At 41.8% G+C, this 23,025-nt stretch overlaps 1 protein-coding gene across 1 annotated transcript in view; it reads right to left on the bottom strand.

The window, feature by feature from the left end:
• Positions 1-23,025, bottom strand: part of astn1 (astrotactin 1) — a gene marked incomplete at both ends in the record, with an annotated part of 516,901 nt that overhangs the window by 311,075 nt on the left and 182,801 nt on the right. The window contains 1 exon segment of the mRNA XM_083781951.1: positions 10,063-10,212. Coding sequence (XP_083638077.1) covers positions 10,063-10,212 — 150 coding nt within the window.

The following is a 23,025-nucleotide window of genomic DNA, read 5'->3' as shown; positions in this document are numbered from 1 at the left end:
ATTTTACACTTGGTTTGCATGCTGAAAATAGCTGATCTACAAGCTCACAACGTGTCACGCTGCGACGCATTGTGAGCTTGTGGATCGGCTATTTTCAGTAGGTGTAAAAACAGAGTCATCAAGGCCCGCCAAAATACATTTTAGTCGACAAAAAAAAACAACTGTAGATTTAGTCGACTAAAATCGCATGACATTTAGTCGACTAAAACTAGACTAACAACTAATGGAATGGCATTCCAGGTGACTAAAATGTGACAAACTATATGAAAACTATTCAAAAGTGTATTTGACTAAAACTTAAATCAAATTTTGCTGCCAAAAACAACACTGTGGAAGTCAAACAGGCCCAAATCCCTTTCCATAGTATCACATTTCAAAGCGTGGAAGCCTTCAGGGTCCGTTGGTTCGTTCCCAGCCCTGATGCAGTGCTCGCTCGTCACCTGGATTCCTGCTGGCCCGGTTTTAGAACGAGGGGATTTAAATCCCTACGTGCCAATCACGTTGACCGTGTCAAGAGACCGGCCGTCACTCAAATGAATACGAGCCGTTTTGACATTCGATTCGACGTGTGAGTTTAGCCTTTATAGTCGACTATAGCATAACATATATACAGGCCGAGCGTTTGAGATATTTGACTTAGAGCAACGCCACATCGACAAACTGTCGGCCCTTTGATTGAAAGTGAAAGACAACAGACGGTGAAAGGCTCAGCTGTGCTCTGACCATCAAACTAAGCCGCGCTGATTACAACGACTAAAACTGTGACTAAAACTGTGACGAACAAGAACAATGTTCCTCAACGACCTTTTTCCACTGACTGAAACAAAGCAAAAAAAAATCATGAAAATGAAAGCTATGATGACTAAACTAATACATCGTCAACAAATAAAAACTATACTAAAATGTCAGAGAGGGACTATAGTGGAGAAGAGATCCAGTAGAACTAACTGTTAGGGAGGGACTAGTGGAGAAGAGATCCAGTAGAACTAACTGTTAGGGAGGGACTAGTGGAGAAGAGATCCAGTAGAACTAAATGTTATGGAGGGACTAGTGGAGAAGAGATCCAGTAGAACTAAATGTTATGGAGGGACTAGTGGAGAAGAGATCCAGTAGAACTAAATGTTATGGAGGGACTAGTGGAGAAGAGATCCAGTAGAACTAAATGTTATGGAGGGACTAGTGGAGAAGAGATCCAGTAGAACTAAATGTTATGGAGGGACTAGTGGAGAAGAGATCCAGTAGAACTAAATGTTATGGAGGGACTAGTGGAGAAGAGATCCAGTAGAACTAAATGTCAGGGAGGGACTAGTGGAGAAGAGATCCAGTAGAACTAAATGTCAGGGAGGGACTAGTGGAGAAGAGATCCAGTAGAACTAAATGTTATGGAGGGACTAGTGGAGAAGAGATCCAGTAGAACTAAATGTTATGGAGGGACTAGTGGAGAAGAGATCCAGTAGAACTAAATGTCAGGGAGGGACTAGTGGAGAAGAGATCCAGTAGAACTAAATGTTATGGAGGGACTAGTGGAGAAGAGATCCAGTAGAACTAAATGTTATGGAGGGACTAGTGGAGAAGAGATCCAGTAGAACTAAATGTTATGGAGGGACTAGTGGAGAAGAGATCCAGTAGAACTAAATGTTATGGAGGGACTAGTGGAGAAGAGATCCAGTAGAACTAAATGTTATGGAGGGACTAGTGGAGAAGAGATCCAGTAGAACTAAATGTTATGGAGGGACTAGTGGAGAAGAGATCCAGTAGAACTAAAAGACAAGTCATTTCATTCTAGGATAGTGTGCAGGTGTCACTCTCCAAAAATAACCGATCTACAAGCTCACAACATGTTGCATCGCACCACGTTGTGAGCTTGTAGATCGGCTATTTTCGGCGCACAGCTGAGTATAAATCAGCCATATACATAGTTTGTTGACTAAATTGACTAAAACCTTTCCGATATTTAGTCGACTGAAACTAAAACTGAATCTATATTTACTGTCAAAGTCACCACGTAACCACAGACACAAACGCAGGGGCACACGCACGTACGCACACCCCATCATACATTTAAAAAGTACATGCGTGCACTGCAACAAACATAATATGCACTGCATACACACAGAATGAATGCATGCATACCCACACATGCACATAATGTACAAACAGAACAGTATATGCACAAATACTTGTCTAAGTATTTGTATACTCTGTACAGTGACAATAAATTGAATCGAATCTAATCTAAAAAAAAAAACACACACACACACAATGAAAATAGCCAGTGAGTGTCACTGTTTTCTAATTAGCCTCATGCGTATACTGTCTCGATCCCTCTGGATTAATTTGTCTCTTTCTAAACGAATCTGACTGAATTCTTTGATTCGTGGGAGGAATGAAATCCCCAAAGGGTAAACTTTGAAACGTTAAGCTGATATAACATGTTGTTGATCACGTTGTGCAGATGACAGGGTCATTTAAGTTAACCCATTCTGGGCGAGAACCTCATTGTTGGTGTTTTAAGCATTATGTTATACTTTAGCTATTGAAAAATAGCAGATCTACAAGCTCATAGAGTGCCGTGCTATGAGCTTGTAGATCTGCTATTTTAGAAAAAAGCTAGAAAATGTGGACGCAAATCTTTGAATGCGTATTCTTACGTTTTGGAACGTTCCTGGAACAACATATTTTCAGATGGGGGTCGGCGGCCAATTACATATAATTTGTGGGGTCCTTCTCATGAAATATTGAGCACCACTGATATAGAAACATGAGCTAGCCTATTTCAGAAAACTGTCATGATTTAGAAGACATTTTTTTAAATGTCGACGTCAGGCCTAAATGGGTTAAATCGTTGAGCGTTCCTATATATATGCATGACAACTATACTCTCACCGCTGAGCTGAATCCTGCTCGACGGAAACTTCAGCGTCTGTCGAGTCGGTGAAGCCACGATTAATGCTCCTCCGTCGTACGACAAAATAAAAGGCTGATCTACAAGCTCACAACAACGCGACATGATCACATATCCACGATGCATTCCTAGATTCTATAGACAATTTTGCTCCACGACGACGCGTTCATTATGACAATATATAAATCAGGGCTTATTTCACTGAAAATAACAATCCCTCCGGGTACCAGACTATGTTGAGGACAGGCTGTCATAACATTATGTTATTATTATTTATTTTATTATTTTGTAATGTCTCCTGGAATCATCGTTTCTCTTTGATCACGGCAGGGGCTTCAAATAAGGCAGATGTGCAAACTGGGTTTTTTTTTGTTTTTTGTTTGTTTATTCTATTTTTACAACCCTCCTCTCTAATGGAAGGTGTTACTTACACTCCTGGGGGGGGGTGGGGGGGGGGGGGTGGGGGGGGCAACTGTATAGCAGATCTACAAGCTCATATCGCGCCACCGAGTGGCGCGATACGAGCTTGTAGGTCTGCTATTTTTTGAAAAATCGAAGAACGACTGACATTTTTTTAGAATCTGATCTCAGGTCAGAATGGGTTCATCAGACCCAGTGTGTGTCCTGTGGAAACCTCGTTATGAATCTGATCTCAGGTCAGAATGGGATAAACATGTGTTGTGTGCACAGGTCCATAGACAGTACATCACACAGCTCCACGGGATGAGGCAGGTACAGTCATGCTGGAATGATACAAATCAAAGTACTTTAATTAGAAAGGTTTAACAGCTGTTTTTTAACTTTTCTAAATAAAGTACCTTGATTTAGAGAGACTGCCATCGCGCAAATTCCATCTTTTCACCAGAGGAGAAAAACTCTGTTTATAGCACAGGCAGACTCTTCACATACTAGAGCATGTCTGCAATAAGTGTCAGAGCTGAAATCGACATGCAAATATGAAATAAATGCATAAACATGTAGCTAGGTGTAATGTTAGAGACCACAGAAGACATGTAAATATGAAATAAATGCTTAAACATGTAGCTATAGGTGTAATGTTAGAGACCACAGAAGACATGTAAATATGAAATAAATGCTTAAACATGTAGCTAGGTGTAATGTTAGAGACCACAGAAGACATGTAAATATGAAATAAATGCTTAAACATGTAGCTAGGTGTAATGTTAGAGACCACAGAAGACATGTAAATATGAAATAAATGCTTAAACATGTAGCTAGGTGTAATGTTAGAGACCACAGAAGACATGTAAATATGAAATAAATGCTTAAACATGTAGCTAGGTGTAATGCTAGAGACCACAGAAGTGAACCTTTCAAGCCTGTTTTCTCAACTGCAACACATTACTCTATAAGCCATATCTCCAAAACTGGTGGGTCAAACTGAACAACCAATATGTCAATTCGAAGCTATGATTCCCTGCTTTCATATGACGTGAAAAACACGAAGATTCAAAAAGATCCAATGGCAGTCCCTCAGTCAAATGTAGTCACATATGTGCTTTATTAATTTAGTTTGTCATCATGTGAGTCATATCATGCGTCATGGCGATGAGAAGATCATGGATGTGTTAGGTGTGTTACGGCGATGAGAAGATCATGGATGTGTTTAGGTGTGTTACGGCGATGAGATCATGGATGTGTTTAGGTGTGTTACGGTGATGAGATCATGGATGTGTTTAGGTGTGTTAAAGGAGGTTTGCGTCACGGCGGCGATGAGATCATGGATGTGTTAGGTGTGTTACGGCGATGAGATCATGGATGTGTTTAGGTGTGTTACGGCGATGAGATCATGGATGTGTTAGGTGTGTTACGGTGATGAGATCATGGATGTGTTTAGGCGTGTTACGGTGATGAGATCATGGATGTGTTAGGTGTGTTACGGCGATGAGATCATGGATGTGTTTAGGTGTGTTACGGCGATGAGATCATGGATGTGTTAGGTGTGTTACGGTGATGAGATCATGGATGTGTTAGGTGTGTTACGGCGATGAGATCATGGATGTGTTTAGGTGTGTTATGGCGATGAGATCATGGATGTGTTTAGGTGTGTTACGGCGATGAGATCATGGATGTGTTTAGGTGTGTTACGGCGATGATATCATGGATGTGTTTAGGTGTGTTACGGCGATGAGATCATGGATGTGTTAGGTGTGTTACGGAGGTTTGTGTCACGTTGGCGATGAGATCATGGATGTGTTTAGGTGTGTTAAAGGAGGTTTGCGTCATGGCGGCGATGAGATCATGGATGTGTTTAGGTGTGTTACGGCGATGAGATCATGGATGTGTTAGGTGTGTTACGGTGATGAGATCATGGATGTGTTAGGTGTGTTACAGCGATGAGATCATGGATGTGTTTAGGTGTGTTACGGCGATGAGATCATGGATGTGTTAGGTGTGTTACAGCGATGAGATCATGGATGTGTTTAGGTGTGTTACGGTGATGAGATCATGGATGTGTTTAGGTGTGTTACGGTGATGAGATCATGGATGTGTTTAGGTGTGTTACAGCGATGAGATCATGGATGTGTTTATGTGTGTTACGGTGATGAGATCATGGATGTGTTTAGGTGTGTTACGGTGATGAGATCATGGATGTGTTTAGGTGTGTTACGGCGATGAGATCATGGATGTGTTTATGTGTGTTACGGTGATGAGATCATGGATGTGTTTAGGTGTGTTACGGTGATGAGATCATGGATGTGTTTAGGTGTGTTACGGCGATGAGATCATGGATGTGTTAGGCGTGTTACGGCGATGAGATCATGGATGTGTTTAGGCGTGTTACGGTGATGAGATCATGGATGTGTTAGGTGTGTTACGGCGATGAGATCATGGATGTGTTTAGGTGTGTTACGGCGATGAGATCATGGATGTGTTAGGCGTGTTACGGCGATGAGATCATGGATGTGTTAGGCGTGTTAAAGGAGGTTTGCGTCACGGCGGCGAGGAGATCATGGATGTGTTTAGGTGTGTTACGGCGATGAGATCATGGATGTGTTAGGTGTGTTACGGCCATGAGATCATGTATGTGTTAGGTGTGTTACGGAGGTTTGCGTCATGGCATTGATGAGATCATGGATGTGTTTAGGTGTGTTACGGCCATGAGATCATGGATGTGTTTAGGTGTGTTACGGCGATGAGATCATGGATGTGTTTAGGTGTGTTACGGCCATGAGATCATGGATGTGTTAGGTGTGTTACGGCGATGAGATCATGGATGTGTTAGGTGTGTTACGGTGATGAGATCATGGATGTGTTTAGGTGTGTTACGGCGATGAGATCATGGATGTGTTTAGGTGTGTTACGGTGATGAGATCATGGATGTGTTTAGGTGTGTTACGGCGATGAGATCATGGATGTGTTAGGTGTGTTACGGTGATGAGATCATGGATGTGTTAGGTGTGTTACGGTGATGAGATCATGGATGTGTTTAGGTGTGTTACGGTGATGAGATCATGGATGTGTTAGGCGTGTTACGGTGATGAGATCATGGATGTGTTTAGGTGTGTTACGGTGATGAGATCATGGATGTGTTAGGTGTGTTACGGCGATGAGATCATGGATGTGTTTAGGTGTGTTACGGTGATGAGATCATGGATGTGTTTAGGTGTGTTACGGTGATGAGATCATGGATGTGTTTAGGTGTGTTACGGTGATGAGATCATGGATGTGTTTAGGTGTGTTACGGCGATGAGATCATGGATGTGTTTAGGTGTGTTACGGCGATGAGATCATGGATGTGTTAGGCGTGTTACGGCGATGACATCATGGATGTGGTTAGGTGTGTTACGGCGATGAGATCATGGATGTGTTTAGGTGTGTTACGGCGATGAGATCATGGATGTGTTTAGGTGTGTTACGGCGATGAGATCATGGATGTGTTAGGTGTGTTACGGTGATGAGATCATGGATGTGTTAGGTGTGTTACGGCGATGAGATCATGGATGTGTTAGGTGTGTTACGGCGATGAGATCATGGATGTGTTAGGTGTGTTACGGTGATGAGATCATGGATGTGTTAGGTGTGTTACGGCGATGAGATCATGGATGTGTTAGGTGTGTTACGGCGATGAGATCATGGATGTGTTTAGGTGTGTTACGGCGATGAGATCATGGATGTGTTTAGGTGTGTTACGGCGATGAGATCATGGATGTGTTTAGGTGTGTTACAGCGATGAGATCATGGATGTGTTAGGTGTGTTACGGTGATGAGATCATGGATGTGTTAGGTGTGTTACGGTGATGAGATCATGGATGTGTTTAGGTGTGTTACAGCGATGAGATCATGGATGTGTTTAGGTGTGTTACGGTGATGAGATCATGGATGTGTTAGGTGTGTTACGGCGATGAGATCATGGATGTGTTAGGTGTGTTACGGTGATGAGATCATGGATGTGTTTAGGTGTGTTACGGTGATGAGATCATGGATGTGTTAGGCGTGTTACGGTGATGAGATCATGGATGTGTTTAGGTGTGTTACGGTGATGAGATCATGGATGTGTTTAGGTGTGTTACGGTGATGAGATCATGGATGTGTTTAGGTGTGTTACGGCGATGAGATCATGGATGTGTTTAGGTGTGTTACGGTGATGAGATCATGGATGTGTTTAGGTGTGTTACGGCGATGAGATCATGGATGTGTTTAGGTGTGTTACGGTGATGAGATCATGGATGTGTTTAGGTGTGTTACGGCGATGAGATCATGGATGTGTTTAGGTGTGTTACGGTGATGAGATCATGGATGTGTTTAGGTGTGTTACGGCGATGAGATCATGGATGTGTTTAGGTGTGTTACGGTGATGAGATCATGGATGTGTTTAGGTGTGTTACGGCGATGAGATCATGGATGTGTTTAGGTGTGTTACGGCGATGATATCATGGATGTGTTTAGGTGTGTTACGGCGATGATATCATGGATGTGTTTAGGTGTGTTACGGCGATGATATCATGGATGTGTTTAGGTGTGTTACGGTGATGAGATCATGGATGTGTTAGGTGTGTTACGGCGATGAGATCATGGATGTGTTTAGGTGTGTTACGGCGATGAGATCATGGATGTGTTAGGTGTGTTACGGCGATGAGATCATGGATGTGTTTAGGTGTGTTACGGTGATGAGATCATGGATGTGTTTAGGTGTGTTACGGTGATGAGATCATGAATGTGTTTAGGTGTGTTACGGCGATGAGATCATGGATGTGTTTACGTGTTTTACGGCGATGAGATCATGGATGTGTTAGGTGTGTTACGGTGATGAGATCATGGATGTGTTAAGGTGTGTTACGGCGATGAGATCATGGATATGTTAGGTGTGTTACAGTGATGAGATCATGGATGTGTTAAGGTGTGTTACGGTGATGAGATCATGGATGTGTTAGGTGTGTTACGCCGATGAGATCATGGATGTGTTTAGGTGTGTTATGGCGATGAGATCATGGATGTGTTTAGGTGTGTTATGGTGATGAGATCATGGATGTGTTTAGGTGTGTCACGGCGATGAGATCATGGATGTGTTTAGGTGTGTTACGGCGATGAGATCATGGATGTGTTTAGGTGTGTCACGGCGATGAGATCATGGATGTGTTTAGGTGTGTTACGGCGATGAGATCATGTTTGTGTTTAGGTGTGTTACGGTGATGAGATCATGGATGTGTTTAGGTGTGTTACGGCAATGAGATCATGGATGTGTTTAGGTGTGTTACGGCGATGAGATCATGGATGTGTTAGGTGTGTTACGGCGATGAGATCATGGATGTGTTTAGGTGTGTTACGGCGATGAGATCATGGATGTGTTAGGTGTGTTACGGCGATGAGATCATGGATGTGTTTAGGTGTGTTACGGCGATGAGATCATGGATGTGTTTAGGTGTGTTACAGCGATGAGATCATGGATGTGTTTAGGTGTGTTACGGCGATGAGATCATGGATGTGTTTAGGTGTGTTACGGTGATGAGATCATGGATGTGTTTAGGTGTGTTATGGTGATGAGATCATGGATGTGTTTAGGTGTGTTACGGCGATGAGATCATGTATGTGTTTAGGTGTGTTACGGTGATTAGATCATGGATGTGTTAGGTGTGTTACGGTGATTAGATCATGGATGTGTTAGGTGTGTTACGGCGATGAGATCATGTATGTGTTTAGGTGTGTTACGGCGATGAGATCATGGATGTGTTTAGGTGTGTTACGGCGATGAGATCATGGATGTGTTAGGTGTGTTACGGCGATGAGATCATGGATGTGTTTAGGTGTGTTACGGCGATGAGATCATGGATGTGTTTAGGTGTGTTACGGCGATGAGATCATGGATGTGTTTAGGTGTGTTACGGCGATGAGATCATGGATGTGTTTAGGTGTGTTACGGCGATGAGATCATGGATGTGTTAGGTGTGTTACGGCGTTGAGATCATGGATGTGTTTAGGTGTGTTACGGCGATGAGATCATGGATGTGTTTAGGTGTGTTACGGCGATGAGATCATGGATGTGTTAGGTGTGTTACGGCGATGAGATCATGGATGTGTTAGGTGTGTTACGGCGATATGAGATCATGGATGTGTTAGGCGTGTTACGGTGATGAGATCATGGATGTGTTTAGGTGTGTTACGGTGATGAGATCATGGATGTGTTTAGGTGTGTTACGGTGATGAGATCATGGATGTGTTTAGGTGTGTTACGGTGATGAGATCATGGATGTGTTTAGGTGTGTTACGGTGATGAGATCATGGATGTGTTTAGGTGTGTTACGGTGATGAGATCATGGATGTGTTAGGTGTGTTACGGCGATGAGATCATGGATGTGTTTAGGTGTGTTACGGCGATGAGATCATGGATGTGTTAGGTGTGTTACGGCGATGAGATCATGGATGTGTTTAGGTGTGTTACGGCGATGAGATCATGGATGTGTTTAGGTGTGTTACGGCGATGAGATCATGGATGTGTTTAGGTGTGTTACGGTGATGAGATCATGGATGTGTTTAGGTGTGTTACGGCGATGAGATCATGGATGTGTTTAGGTGTGTTACGGCGATGAGATCATGGATGTGTTGCGGCGATGAGATCATGGATGTGTTTAGGTGTGTTACGGCGATGAGATCATGGAGGTGTTTAGGCGTATTAAAGGAGTATTTCTCGTCCTTACCCCCGGAGCCCCACGCGCTGTTGGCGTTACCGTTTCTCATACCTCGACTGCGGCGCCGGCTGCGGTTGGGGTCGGTGTAAAAGGCCAGCTGAGGCTCGCTGTCGGCCTCCGTCCCAGAGTCCCCGTCCGGGCCCAAGAACGTGGAACCCGCTGGATTCACACACAGGACAGAGGAAGAGAACACAAACCAGCACGCTCAGTCTGTATGTAATGATAACGGATTGCATTTTCATAGTGCTTTTCTAATTTTGACCTGAGATCAGATTCTAAAAATGTCTTCTACATCCTGAGAAGTTTCCTGAAAAAGCTATGTTTCTAATGTCAGTCGTTCTTCCATATTTCAAAAATAGCAGATCTACAAGCTCATAGCGCGCCACTCGGTGGCGCGCTATGAGCTTGTAGATCTGCTATTTTTCAATAGCTAAAGTATAACATAATGCTAACACCAAATGGGGTTCCCGCCCAAAATGGGTTAAAATGTGTTTTTTTCTGAAAAACCTCATGTTTCTGTATCAGTGGTGCTCAATATTTCATGTCAAGGACCCCAAAAAATATATGTAATTGACCACCGACCCCCATCTGAAAATATGTTGTTCCAAGGACCACCCCCCAGAAGCAAAGATTTGAGTTAAAAACGTTATTATAAAAAAATATATTCCAAATTTTCACCACATTTTCAAGATCTTTCTAAAATAGCAGACCTACAAGCTCGTAGCGCGCCACTCGGTGGCACACTATGAGCTTGTAGGTCTGCTATTTTTCAATAGCTAAAGCATAACATAATGCTAACACAAAAAGGGGTTCACTTTCCACATTCAATAAACCAATGGTGGCGAGCTATAGCAGGGCCGTATAGCTGACCATTTGGTTGCTCTACTCTTTGGATATCTGTGCTGCCCCCTCTCCTCCCGACGAGACCGCTGCTATTCCTCATGCAGATCAACTATTTTCACTGTTTGTGAGGACGAACAGTGAAAATAGTTTGAAGCCGATGAGAAATTGTTATGTTGAGGGTCGGCTTGGCACTTTTTGGCACATTTTGTGCCAAACATGCCTCCTCGGCATGTTGCCCTACTCCTGAACCACAACCGCCCTGATTAATGCAGCTTTTTGCCGGATATACCAGCTTCTCCTGGTGGTGCCAAAAAACCTCAGAGGAAACCGAGCTTTTTGCAGTGGCAGCTCCTCTGTACATAAGACAAGGCCACCACGGGGCGTTTAAATCACGCCTCAAGACTTATCTTCTTGAGCATTGGCATTTAAATTCCAAGCATACAGTAGTATGAGTTGCTTTTGATGTTGAAAGTGACACTGTATGTTGCTTGTTTTAAAATGAAGTTGTGGTTTTTTTATATTTTATTTCTAAAGCACTTTGGTACAACTGTTGTTGATATCGTATGCACGGCTCACAGAGATTAACAGTGAAAGTTGACTGTTCGTGCATATATTAATTAAAAGTATACCAGAAGGACTTGGGAGTGCTGAGTCGACTACTGACTATTACTGGGATTCAAAAAATAAAATAGCTCACTTGAAAACAACGCCGGTGGCCAATGGTTCAGAATTACGAATGCAGGTGATAATATGACAAAAGAAAAACAACAAACTACTGTACAAATGTAATTCAGGCTGTCCCAAGTGCTCTAGCATTTTGTGAATCACAATTATAATAATGGGATTTCAAGCTTTTTGTGTTGACGTACAGTACAAAGCCGATCTGTATGAAAAAAACGTTTGATACTGTATATAAAAAAAAGACAATAAAGAAAAGCAGAATCAAAACACTACACTAGAAAAATCCAGCGATTGCGAAGGTAAACTATGAATAATAATAATAAGTAATTCAGAAAAGAAATGATGGACAAAAATCTAAAAACGTTGTGCTTCTGCCAAACAACAATATCCAAGCGCATCATCCCCTTGCCACATGCTCCGTTTGCATTATTCATCTGCTCGTAAACCATTTCCATGTTACAGTAATAATAATCAGGCAGGCGGGCCAAAGGAAGGTATACCATCTTTTTACAAAACAATCTCTCACTTTAGTTTATCACAAACACACAGTGAACAAACAACAGCGACAACAACAAGGCAACAACTGAGACACGTACACACAACAACCATTCCCGGGGGAAAACAAATAAGACGACATCCATACATCCATCCACGAGATGAAAAAAACATGAAGGGAAAGCAAAACAAATGCAACACATCACATATCTCCAACGCGTGCTATTAGGATGCATTTGGATGAACAATGCTGACATGTATTCATCCGTCTTTTCCGCTGCCTCGCTGCGGCTTCGTGACAAATGCTTTCATTACAGCAGCGTGTGGATTGAGGGGGAGGAGGACATGGGATAAGATCCAGCTAAGGCGATATGATGCACGGCTCCATATGGTGGAGGAGGATGACGCCCGTTCACGTCCAATCCTATGTTTGTTCTTCTTTTCAATATCTCTGGCCGAGATGGAAAATGTCCCTGGCTCCCATCAAGGCACGCACAGAGGCTAAAGAACACTCTGAACAGACCGGAACGGGCTTGTTGTCAACGCCTGTTGTGTAGCGGCGCTGCCGCCTGGAAACCTCATATGTCCAAATCAGTGTTGTTTTCGTCGACTAAAACTAAGACGAAAAATGTTCGTCGACTACCTTTTTCCACTGAAGAAAACTAAATGGAAACTAAATTAAAACTATGCTATGGTGACTAAAACTAAATATACTGACAATTTCGTCTACAAATAATAACTAGACTAAAATGTTAGGAAGGGACTAGTGGACAACAGATCCAGTATACGTAAGTCATTTTACACTTGGTTGCATGCTGAAAATAGCTGATCTACAAGCTAAGTATTTTATAATCAAATGTATGCAGTCAGAATAAGCCTAAAGACACCATGAGTTGCTTTAATTGATTTTAATTTAGTTTGTCTTTTATTTGAATAGCAGCCTAATCAGCAGCTAATCAAATTATTTTTTGAATTAATTATATTTTTTGTTAGTTAGAACATGTCTAAAATAACCTAAAATATATATTTTAAGGTGATAGGTAAATAAGTGTCATATTCCGATTAGTCGATTAATCGTTTATGAAAATAATCGTTAGTTGCAGCCCTATTATAATGTATGTGTGTGTGTGTGTGTGTGTGTGTGTGTGTGTGTGTGTGTGTGTGTGTGTGTGTGTGTGTGTGTGTGTGTGTGACTATATATATGACAGACTGAAGTGCCCAATGTTGGCTGTGAATAAGTTCATGTGTTTGCCTATATTCTGTACATTTAGGGCTTGTTTGGCACTGAGACACGTGATGTTTCGAGTGCATAGTATATCAGAAGCAACTGAAAATATTTGTGTCCTTGATAATGTATTTTATAAATGTGGACTCAAATAAAGAAATTGAAATGTGTGTGTGTGTGTGTGTGTGTGTGTGTGTGTGTGTGTGTGTGTGTGTGTGTGTGTGTGTGTGTGTGTGTGTGTGTGTGTGTGTGTGTGTGTGTGTGTGTGTGTGTGTGTGTGTGTGTGTGTGTGTGTATGTATGTATGTACGTACGTAAGTATATGTTAACCCATTAAGACCTCAAGGTTCCAATTTGCTAACACAAAGCCACAGGCCGAGCAGCATTCTCTGTCAGACAGACAGTGCTCCATTTGATTGGAACGAGCTCCATGCAGAAGCCCTTCCTTGGGTGGTCATTAATGCGGGGGAATGATTTCCAGGACTTTTTGTTCAACATTGAAACTGTTTTAATTAATTCTCGGGTTCTATCGGTTGAAGATCTCACAGAGAGAGACGGTGATGAGACGAGCCAGCCGGGGTAGTCTGACATTGTCTCAGACAGGAGACGGAGGACAGGAGACTGGGCACGTAATACTCCCGGCAACGTTAACCCATTTTGGGCGAGAACCCCTTTTGGTGTTTATAGCATTCTGTTCTACTTTAGCTATTGAAAAATAGCAGATCTACAAGCTCATAGTGCGCCACCGAGTGGCGCGCTACGAGCTTGTAGGTCTGCTATTTTTTGAAAAATCGTGAAAATGTGCCTCAAAGTTTTGGAATATATTTTTTTCAGAACAAACGTTTTTAACTCAAATCTTTGCTTCTGGGGGGAGGTCCCTATGGAACAGCATATTTCCAAATGGGGGTTGGAGGCCAATTACAGATTATTTTTTGGGGTCCTTGACATGAAATATTGAGTGATATACTGTAGTCCTAGAAACATGAGGTATTTCAGAAAACTGTCAGGATTCAGAAGACATTTTTTTCAGGCCCAGATATTGCATTTGACTAAACCAGAGGAAGACATATCCCTTCCGAGACCCAGTGAATTAAATCACGGTCGTGACAACCCGACAAGGACCTTTTTTCTTTTCTTCTCTTCATGACAGCAGCTACGTCATGTTCAGTACATGAAGAATGATCCGTGTGTTATATAATCATTGCTGTCCTCTTATCTCTTATTCAATTCAATTCAATTTTATTAAAGTGTCAAATCACAACAAGTTGTCTCAAGACACTTTACAACCAACAAAGATCCACCCAGAGCATTAAGCAACATTGCGACAATGGTAACGAAAAACTCCCCTTTTTCGCTGAGCCTCCAGCACCGCAAAAACGCTGCACTTGTTACACACGTCCGAAGCAGTGTTGTTTTCGTAGACTAAAACTAAGACGAAAAATGTTCGTCGACTACCTTTTTTCACTGACTAAAACTAAATAAAAACTAAATAAAAAGGAATCTATGATGACTAAAACTAAGACTAAATATACTGACAATTTCGTCAACAAATAAAAACTAGACTAAAATGTTAGGAAGGGACTACTGGGACAAGAGATCCAGTTTTATGCTGGGTTGCATGCTGAAAATAGCAGATATACAATATCTCAGCGCGACGCGTTGTGAGATTGTAGATCTGCTATTTTCAGCATGCAACCAAAGTGTAAAATATGTCATTACAACGACATCAAGGCCTGTCAAAACACATTTTCAGCCTGGTAGTCGACGAACATCTCTTGTCATAGTTTTAGTCAACAGAAACAACAACACCACTGCAATTCATGCATGGTGGGTTTGTGAAGAATGCATTGTGTAAACAGTTCTGGCAGACAGGACAGGACAGCACCGGCGTTGGCACTGCCTTACCGTACATACAGTAGGCAGAGAATAGGCTTTTTATTTATCTATCTTTCTCTCTCTCTGTCTTTTCTTTATGTGCCTTATTCACGCCATTGTCTCAGCAACATTTCACATGGCTGATTTGAGGAGCTAGACAACAATAACCCATTCTGTACGTACGGGAACCCCTTTTGGTGTTTTAAGCATTATGTTATACTTTAGCTATTGGAAAATAGCAGATCTACAAGCTCATAGCGCGGCACAGAGTGCCGCGCTATGAACTTGTAGGTCTGCTATTTTTGAAAAATCGTGAAAATGTGCCTTTTTTTGAGAACCACTGATACAGAAACATAAGGTTTTTCAGAGAACTGTCAGGATTTCGAAGACATTTTTTTAAATTTCGACGTGAGATCTAAAGGGGATAAAAGTGTTGCAGCATTCCCCCCCCCCCCCCCCCCCCAATAAGTTTATGTTCTTGGCAAGGGGACGGACACTTGTGTGAAATAGAGTATAGAGTATTATGTGCCAATACAGATCTATTCCATCCCACTGCAGGCTGTGTGCTTTAAGGATGTTGTTTGCTTTTCTGTTGTTGTGGTTTTCTTAGGGTTTTTTTTTGTTGTTGCCAGAGAACATTATTCTCTAACCGAGTTCCTGGTGGGTTTTCTTTAGGGTAATGGATATTTCCTGTGCACGCGCGCACGCACGCACTCACTTATGCACGAACACACACACGTCTGAACACAGATAATATTCACAATCCATTGTTCTTATTGTTCATTTTTGGGGAAATATATATATTGATTGTTGGTGAATGGTTCTAAATGTGATGCCCAGGCGTTTTCACAGTATCCAAACAATTGTATCGATTCAACTGAAACAATACAGAAACCGATAGTCAAGCATTTAAAAAAATGACTTATCATCCAGAATACATGGAATACTATATATAGCAGTCTTTATAGAAGTATGTGGAAGACCTGGCGCCGCCCGACTCTAGGCGTTCTCTGTGGACACTAGTGGTGTCAAAAATAATCATATAATAATTAGGGCCGGGACTAATTGCGATTAATTGCGATTAATTAACTACAGAAAAATTAATGCATTAAAAAAAATTACGCATTTTAATCGCACTATTTTTTTCACCGCGGAACGTTGTCACTGGACAGTTTTCAGACGGACCTGCGCACCAAGTGTCCGTGTCCTCTTCAGACAATAACACCACCAGAAACCGCAGACAGTTCACCAGACTGGGGGAAGCCGCTGAGATCACTTTGCTTGTTCCCGTGGATTGGAAATAGGATTTAAAAGGCTATCCGATGGTAGCGTGGATTACAGCACATTTGTGTGCAATTATTCAATAAAGAATTATTACCCCTATTACTACAAAAACAATGTTTTATTGCTTAAACTTATGTATTCACTATTCATTGATTCACTAGTATACCAAAATCCATTTGAAAAAATTGCTTTCTCACTGTTCTCGGGTCAAATAATGATATGCGATTAAAATGCGATTAATCTAGATTAATTAATCGCAAAGCCTCTGATTAATTAGATTAAATGTTTTAATCGAGTCCCAGCTCTAATAATAATCAATAATGCATCACGATTCGGCCGATCATAGCGTTGTCCCGTCATATTATTTATATTATTGTATTCAATGTTAAGACATGTATGGAAAGGAGACAGGAGAGCGATTGACTACACACAGCAGTTTCTAAATAAAATATGTTGCTCAGGATTATCTGACTGCTTGTATATTGACTGATACAAAACGTGCCATGTTGCAGTAATAAAGCAAAGTGTGATGCATTGATTGATTGATTGATTTTTGATTGAAATATTTATTAACAGTTTGCAGAATTACTGTACATTTCAAGCACAAACTCAATACAAAGGCTGTTAACTGTGAGTGGACGACCCAATTAAGCACTACACTCGTTTACAAGAGGGTCCACCATGTTCAATTAATCAATGCATCGTAGAATCGAAACCTTGTGAATCGTAATCTAATTGAATCGTGACACACCTCTAGTGGACACAGCCCCATTAGTTGCATTTATATATAGCGCCTTTATCCAAAGCGCTTTACAGAGATTGAGCATTGCATTGACCATTGACAAACCATGTACAACCCAGATTCGGCACAAACAAGGGACTAAATTATTTTCGCTCCTATGCCACCAAAATGTGGAACGCCCTACCAACAGTCATTAAGACATGTGAATCCCTTGACTCCTTCAAAACCGCTCTCAAAGGGCACCTACGGAGTACGGACGGCTGCAATTTTAAATTGGCCCCCGTAAAATCTGAATCCCCCCCCCCCCCATTATGATGAATTCCTGCTCTGTTCTTTGACTACATTGAAGTGTCTATTTGTACGTCTCTAAATGTTTTGATGAATTGAACATGGTGGACCCTGTTGTAAACAAGTGTAATGCTTAATTGGGTCGTCCACTCACAGTTAACAGTCTTTGTATTGAGTTTGTGCTTGAACTGTACTGCGATTCTGCAAACTGTTAATAAATATTTCAATCAATCAATCGCCCACACACACAGGAGGAGACCACAGCCTGCACATCGGGAGCAATTAGGGGGGTTCAGCGTCTTTAAACGTCAAGGACACTTCGACACTCACTAACTAACTACCCCCTACCCCCTCTGAGCCACTAGCGCCATAGACGTTGACTCCATAGTGTTGGAACGACACCTCTGGGACGTAATTTAACCCATTTGTGACCAGTGCCAACAAAACATGCCTCATGTCGCCTTTTCCATTTTTCAGATTTTTACAGATTATTAAAGTACAGAATGTAAGCTTTCATATGATGTATCATTCAATGAAATTGGACAATAATTGAAGGAGATATAACCATTTTAAAATGACTGGGGCCTTTCACCCAAAGCTGAGAAAAGCCCTTTTCAATATTCACAACATTTTATCACCTTAGAGCTGGACAGAAGTGGGTGTGACAATGGGAGGGACAAGAGACAATAGGACGTTTTAGCTGTCAACAGTGCAACACTAGAAACACTGACATGTTTAAGCCAGTAGAACAAACAATGCAATTTGTAAGGTGCCCCAATAAACCCTTTTGAAAGTACTAAGTATTAAATACTAAGTATAAGTATTCAAGTATTAAATATTAAGTTAAGTGTTCAATTTAACTTATACACTACCTGGTTGTAAATAGCTGCAGTACACCATTTTATGCAGGTCTACTTTAAGCAATCAAAGTCAGACAATTGACCCAGTATTTTAAATAAATAAAATCGACGCATCAGGCTATGATGTTGTGCGCTTGTAGATTTGCTATTTTAATAAACAGATCTGTCCACATGCAGTCACAATGCCTGGTTTCATTTATAGTAATTCCTGTGCATTCGATGGGTGGATTCATACTACATCGGGTGTCTATTTAGTGTGCAAGGCTTACATCCGGTCTAAAGCCCACCCACTGTATGCCCTGATTTATATACACAATACATACACGATCCGTATCCTCCCCTCACCGGATGTTGAATTAACAGTACTAACGGCCGTATTTGAAAAGACGTAGCTCTTTGCTGGGTGCGCGAGGAATTTTTTTTCCGACATTTCCTTTTCAATTGATACCGTTTCTTAGAGACGGCCTACACAAACGTTCTATATACCAAATGAAAGCCTGCATTTCATAGTTTACATAGTATATAACCTTTTTTTAAATGAGCAAGAAATGAGCGAGTTGTGATTAAAAGAAAAGACGTGTGATCTCTTTGCTCTTTAACACACGACACAAACGGCTAACTAGGCTAGCTAGCTTCTAGCCTGTTGTTTGTTGGTGAAAGACTCCAAGCTGGGAAGTGTATTTCAGCGAGTAGCTATACGTGGTTTTGTTTATTTTCTGTAAAGTCTAACCCAAATGCCCAGAATACTTCTGTGTTTACAAACACAAGCACGCTAATGGGCGGTGATCAGAGCGTGAAACCTGAGGACAAAGAGATTACAGGACCAATCGTAACCAACATGCAAATCTCGGAACTGCGCTCTTCTGCCTCCAGAAACTTGTTAAAAAACAAGCCCACTTTGACGTATAAATGTATACATTTCATTTGCCCAAATGAACAATCTGTTTGAATGAAAACCTTCTTCAACATTCAAACTGTATTAATATGAAAAAAAAAGAAAATCACATAAAAAAAAAAAACGAGTTTATTTATTGATTTAAGGCATGTTCATTCTGGCGACATGAGGCATATTCTGCTGGCACTGGTCACATTTAGGCCTAACGTCGAAATGTCTTTCTGGAAAAAAAAAACATCATATTGCTATATCAGTGGTCCTCAATATGTCATGAACCCCGAAAGTTATATGTATTTGGCCGCCGACCACCATCTGAAAATATGTCATCCCAGGGACACCCCCCCCCCCCCCCAAGAAGCAAAGATTTGAGCTAAAAAGCGCTCTGAAAGAATATAATATTCAAACATTTGGGCCACATTTTCAACATTTAAAAAAAAAATAGCAGACCTACAAGCTCATAGCGCGCCACTCGGTGGCGCGCTACGAGCTTGTAGATCTGCTATTTTTCAATAGCTAAATTATAACATAATGCACCAAAAAGTGCTTCCCGTACAGAATGGGTTAAAACCCACCCAGCGCCCTGAATAATCAAATGCAAGTGATTCAACTCTTCCTTCCCTTTCATTGACTGCATGACTAATGTCTGGCCCACAGACATCATTAGACTACACTTCATGTGGATCAAGGTGAGAGATTACCTTTGTTTCACTGGAGATCTGTGGCTGCAGGCTGTGTTACACAACAACCTATCCTTCCTGAAGGATTATGTGCACAAACAGAATCAACATCTTAACTGTAGACTCTGTGGTTAACCAATTCTATACGGGAACCCATTTTGGTGTCAGCATCATGTTATGCTTTAGCTATTGAAAAATAGCAGATCTACAAGCTCATAGCGCGCCACCGAGTGGCGCGCTACGAGCTTGTAGGTCTGCTATTTTTGAAAAATCGAAGAACGACTGACATTTTTATAATCTGATCTCAGGTCAGAATGGGTTAATCAGACCAGTGTGTGTCCCAGTGGAAACCTCGTATGAATCTGATCTCAGGTCAGAATGGGTTAACACACACGAGAAGATCTTGTGAATAGCTACTGTACCCCACTGTGCCAAAACGAGATTAAGAGACTTGGTTAATTGGCATTAATATTTTTTTTTTCCCTTTTTATTCACACGGTAGAACCGTCTAAATGCTAATCTGATGTGCACGTGAGCGTGCACGGGCTGATCAAAACAACTTAGGTAGAGTGGCCGGATGGTAACCGCAAGGTTGCCAGTTCGAACCCTGTGGGCTCCCCCAGAGTTAGTGTCGAAGTGTCCTTGAGCAAGACTCTGAACCCCCTAATTGCTCCTGATGTGCTAGTTGGTGCCTTGCATGGTTTCCGCTGCCATCGGTGTGTGAATGTGTGTGTGAATGGGTGAATGTAATGCACAATCTATGTAAAGCGCCTTGGATAAAGGCGCTATATAAGACTATATAAATGCACCGTTTACCATTTAGTGTTACGGGAAATAATATTGTGGGAAAACTGTGTCAGGCAGCATTGCATTGCGAGCATTGCCTAGCTACGGGGAAGCTACTACCGGTATACAGTAAATATAAGACTATGTGTTACATCTACAGTCGATACAGTCTAAAATGCATTTTGATGGCATCTTGATGTCATAATGGCAGATTTGACACTTGGTTGCGTGCTGAAAATAGCAGATCTACAAGCTCTCACAACGCGTCGCAGCGCGCAATCAAAATACAGGGTTGGAATGACGGACCGTTGCTTCATGCATATTTCACTCCCTAACTCTCTCTCTGTTTCCTTTGTTGATTCTGACGGGAACAATAATGCATATTAATGGACATAAAATGACATGAAACAAATGAATGCAATGTAAATTTACACCGGATTTAGCAATGGTGCAAATATTCCATCTCAATACAAAACATGAAAACGAAACCGTCAGCTATCAATCAACAGTACTAACAATAACCCAACTACGGTATTGTCCCTGTTTCCTGTAATTAATCCAATGTACAGTACTGTACAATAAAAGGCAGAAAAGCCTTCCAGCGGGCCACCATGAGGCTGACTTGAAAGATTTGGAGTGGAGTTTACTTCCAGGGAGTTCTGGCAGCATGCAAAGGTTGGTACCGATTCAGAGATTAACTGCTGAGTACTGACGCACGCACGCACACACACACACACACACACACACACACACACACACACACACACACACACACACACACACACACACACACACACACACACACACACACACACACACACACACACACACACACACACACACACACACACACACACACACACACACACACACACACACACACACACACACACACACACACACAACCAAGCAGGGCTGAAATTGGGCTGCATGTTCCAATTTCAAAAAGGTCAACACTTTTTACGAGCTCCATGACCCAAAGTGAAAAGCATGCAAAATGTAAAAAATTGATAACATGCACAAGTGTGTGAACTTGTACAGTAGCTACTGTAATGTCGTGGGTTTTCAAACGGCCGGAATAAATAAAGTAGTTGTGCCCCTCTTCGCACCCATTGGTTGCCGTTTTGTGGTTGGACAAAAATCCTCTCTCTCTCCATCCACTATACCATTGAAATAAGGTGTTTTTCAGTTGCTTCGTATTGATATTCTGTGAATTAAATTCTTATTTTAAACGTGGTGTCAGTAATAAAGGAACATCACAGGTGCAGCATGGTGACAGCAGGGCATATCATGTTTTTTTTTTGTTGATTTATTCCAAAAATGATGAATTAGCAAATGAGTGGAACCAGGGCGGAACAAGGCAGAAAGAGAGCCTGCTGGTTAGTCAGTCAGGAACCAAGGCAGACAAAAGGGTGAATTGAGACCAAGGACAAGAAAGCTGAACACAGAAGTGTTTGCTGCATATAGCCCATTGCTCATGTTTCTTTCCTTCCAGGGAGCAACATGGAGTCCACCGTACGGTCTTATTTAATTAACCTTGTGGGGGCAACCAGGAATACATAAAATACATGTAGTGGAGTAGAAGTACAATATTTGGATCCAAGTGGAGTTGCTGAAAAAAAAATGGAAATTGAAAATACTCAAGCAAAGTAAAAAAGTACCTCGAAATGTTACTTGATTGTTACTTGATTGCACTACTACTTTGCGCAAAGCGGCGCAAAGCGGCGCAAATTGTGAATTAGGAATATTTGTATGAGGTTAATATTGCGCCGTCAGACGCCGGTTTGACAGCTGACAGAGAAGTGAACTGTGCGAACGTTTGTTGCTGCTGTTTGTCCCAAACAAACTTGGAAAAACTTGTGAAATACTACTAAACCCGACCCGGGTCATCTCGTTTTGAACAATATAATGTCTGATAGTACGAGACAACGCGTCAATAATACAATTGACAGTTTGCAAAAGCTCATAACTAACGGCCAAGCTGACCTGAAGAAGGATCTGGAGAAAGCTGTGAAGGACATGCATACGAATCTGGACCTGGAAGTGGGCATTATGGTCGCAAGAATGGAAAAGATTGAGGAGAATATAGAAAGTATGGAAAATAGGGCCATACCGAATAAAATTTGATTCGATCCGGATGTCTCACTTATAATAGGGGGATTGCCACAAGATGACGACGAGGATTTGACTGCCCGGGTGACAGACATGTTGTACACAGGCCTCGAGTGTGATCCAATGCCTGAACTAATTGCCGTGGAGCGCATTCGTGCGAGAGGAAGCCGGCCAGGGCTGGTGAAGGTGGAACTGCGGTCTACAGGGGAG

This window comes from Protomyctophum parallelum, assembly GCF_964188405.1.
Source record: "Protomyctophum parallelum genome assembly, chromosome: 14".
Lineage (NCBI taxonomy): Eukaryota > Metazoa > Chordata > Actinopteri > Myctophiformes > Myctophidae > Protomyctophum > Protomyctophum parallelum.
The sequence above is the reverse complement of the archived record's forward strand: the minus strand, read 5'-3'. Positions and strand labels throughout refer to the sequence as shown.